Genomic DNA, 2810 nt, shown 5'->3' on the forward strand with positions numbered 1-2810 from the left:
AAGCCATTGTTCGACTCCAAAGGGATCTCAGCGATGCGTTGGCACCAGAATCGGATCGGGTATCTGAACAAGTTCGAAGGGAAATTGAGGTCGGTGACAGTCAGGACAGGCCAATCAATAACGAGTCGTCTGAGATGATAAGAATGCTCGAAGCTTTGACTAAACGGATAGACTCTAACAAGAAAAAAGTAGATGACTACAATTCTAGGGTGGATCAAATCCCGGGAACGCCTCCGATTCTCACCGGTCAAGAAATAAAATACATCGTGAGAAGGCCTTTTCCTCCGAGTGCGGCACTGAAGCTGATCCCGAAGAGGTTCAAAATGCCAGATATACCGAAGTACGACGAAACTACTGACCCCCAAGAGCACATCACTGCATACACGTGTGCTATTGCCGGCAATGATCTCGAGGACGATGAGATCGAATCAGTAAGTTTGAAAAAATTCGGTGAAACCTTAACCAAAAGGGCTATGCAATGGTACTGTTCATTACCCCAACATTCCATTCCATCCTTCGAGTTAATTGCGCATGCCTTCGTAAAAGCTCACGCAGGGGCACGGAAGGTGCAAGCACGGAAGGTGGACTTATTCAAGATTTTCCAAAGGGACGATAAGCGGCTTAGAGAGTTCGTTACCAGGTTCCAGCAGGAAAGAATGTTGTTACTCCCGGTCCCTGACGAATGGGCCACCCAAGCATTCACGAAGGGACTTAATCCAAGAAGTTCCAACGCTTCCCTCAAACTGAAGGAGAAATTGTTGGAATTCAATGCTACTACTTGGGCTGATGTGCACAACAGGTACGAATCAAAAATCAGAGTAGAGGATAATCAGTTTGGCCTCCTACCGGGTCCGGTAACCCGGATAAGGAACGACAAATCAAAAAGGGCATTTGAACCGGAGTACAATCCACCGGAAAGGTATCACCCTTACCCATTTGTGAGGCCCCATTTCGGATCGAAGAAAAGCAAGAGTAACCCAGGTCTCAGTATGAACCGAGAAGACAGGCGTATTTACCAAGGAGATAGACGGATTGATCGAGATTCATCAAGCAGAGGTCTCCAGTACAAAACCAACTCCTCCACAGCATCACATACGGGAGAAAACCCTAGATTATCGAAATATAATTTTAATGTTGACTCCTCAACCCTGGTGGCAGCCATTGGAAAGATAGAAGGGGCGACATGGCCGAAGCCGCTCCGAACCAACCCTTCACAACGGGATCCAAAGTTGATATGTGACTATCACAGTACACATGGGTATCGGAATGACGATTGCAGAGAGTTGAGGGATGAAGTGGCACGGTTACTCAAGAACGGTCATCTTAGAGAATGCTTGAGTGAATGAGGGAGAAACAACTATAAGAACAGGGACGGCAACAAAAAAGCTGAGACGGAGGAACCACAACATGTAATCAACATGATCATTGGCGGGGTCGAAATACCCCGGGGACCTGTCATGAAGAGGACGAAATTCTCTATCACGAGGGAAAAAAAGAGCAAGGACTATATACCGGATGGGTTTATTTCATTCAACGACGAGGAAGTAGAAGGCATCACTCAGACTCACAATGACGCCCTGGTAATCTCTGTACTTATACATAAAACTCACGTTAAACGTATTTTAATTGATCCAGTTAGCTCGGCAAAAATCATCCGATGTAAGGTCGTCGAACAACTCGATATGTTGGATCAAATCATACCAACGACCAGAGTCTTGAACGGGTTCAACATGGCCTATGAAACCACTAAAGAAGAAATCATATTGCCCGTGACCACAGTCAGAGTTGTACAACATACTAAGTTCTACGTCATTGATGGAGAAATGAAGTACAACGCCCTGTTCGGGAGACCTTGGATACACATGATGAGAGCAGTACCGTCCACATTACACCAAATACTGAAATTTCTAACCCCGATGGGATAAAAGTAATACGGGGGGAGCAGCCCGCTGCCAAAGAGAAGTTCGCAGTTGAGGAAGCGGCACCGAAAGAACCCGCACCAAAGGCCATTGCAGTAGGTCGCACTAAGACTTCGGATGTGGATAAAGGGGCCAAATAGCAATCACAGAATGAGGTGGTCGAGGAGGAAGATGATTTCAGTGTACCAAGATCCTTCGTGCTGTTAGACGATTCTGATGCAACAAAGTCAACAATAGATGAATTGGAACGAGTTGTCCTCTTCGTCCATCTCCCGGAGAGAAAGGTATACCTGGGCACGGGACTCACCCCGGAGCTCAGGAATAAATTAATTGAATTTCTTAAAGCTAATTCAGATTATTTTGAATGGTCCTATTTAGACATAACAGGAATCCCACCGGAAGTGACCACTCATCGATTGAGCTTGGATCGGAGTTTCCCCCCAGTTAAATAGAAACGAAGGCCAATGTCTGAAGTCAAGCACGCCTTCGTCAAATAAGAGGTAATGAAGTTATTAAAAATAGGGTCCATCCGGGAAGTCAAGTACCCGGACTGGCTAGCCAACGTCGTCGTCCTACCGAAGAAAGGTAACAAATTTAGAATGTGTATTGATTTTACAGACTTAAATAAGGCGTGTCTGAAGGATTCTTTCCCTTTGCCTCACATCGATCGTATGACAGATGCGACGGCCGGACACGCCCTATTGAGTTTTCTCGATGTATACTCTGGGTACAATCAGATCTGAATGAACCCGGAGGATCAGGAGAAAACATCTTTTATAACTCGATATGGAACTTATTGTTATAATGTAATGCCCTTCGGATTAAAGAACGCCGGGGCTACCTACCAACGCCTAGTTAACAAAATGTTCGAAGAACAGATAGGGAAAACGA

General features: G+C 45.6%; 1 protein-coding gene across 1 annotated transcript; it reads left to right on the forward strand.

Annotated features, from left to right (window-relative positions):
- Positions 1 to 323: 323 nt before the first annotated feature.
- On the forward strand, positions 324 to 1346 carry LOC132628606 (uncharacterized). The gene has a single exon (XM_060344373.1). It carries the CDS (start codon positions 324 to 326, stop codon positions 1344 to 1346), a length of 1023 nt encoding a protein of 340 aa, XP_060200356.1.
- Positions 1347 to 2810: the final 1464 nt, after the last annotated feature.

This window comes from Lycium barbarum, chromosome 2 (genome assembly GCF_019175385.1).
Source record: "Lycium barbarum isolate Lr01 chromosome 2, ASM1917538v2, whole genome shotgun sequence".
NCBI classification, from domain to species: Eukaryota; Viridiplantae; Streptophyta; class Magnoliopsida; order Solanales; family Solanaceae; genus Lycium; species Lycium barbarum.

Coding starts and splice junctions, on each gene's coding strand:
- LOC132628606 (XM_060344373.1), top strand. CDS start 324: ATGCCAGATATACCGAAGTACGACGAAACTACTGACCCCCAAGAGCAC.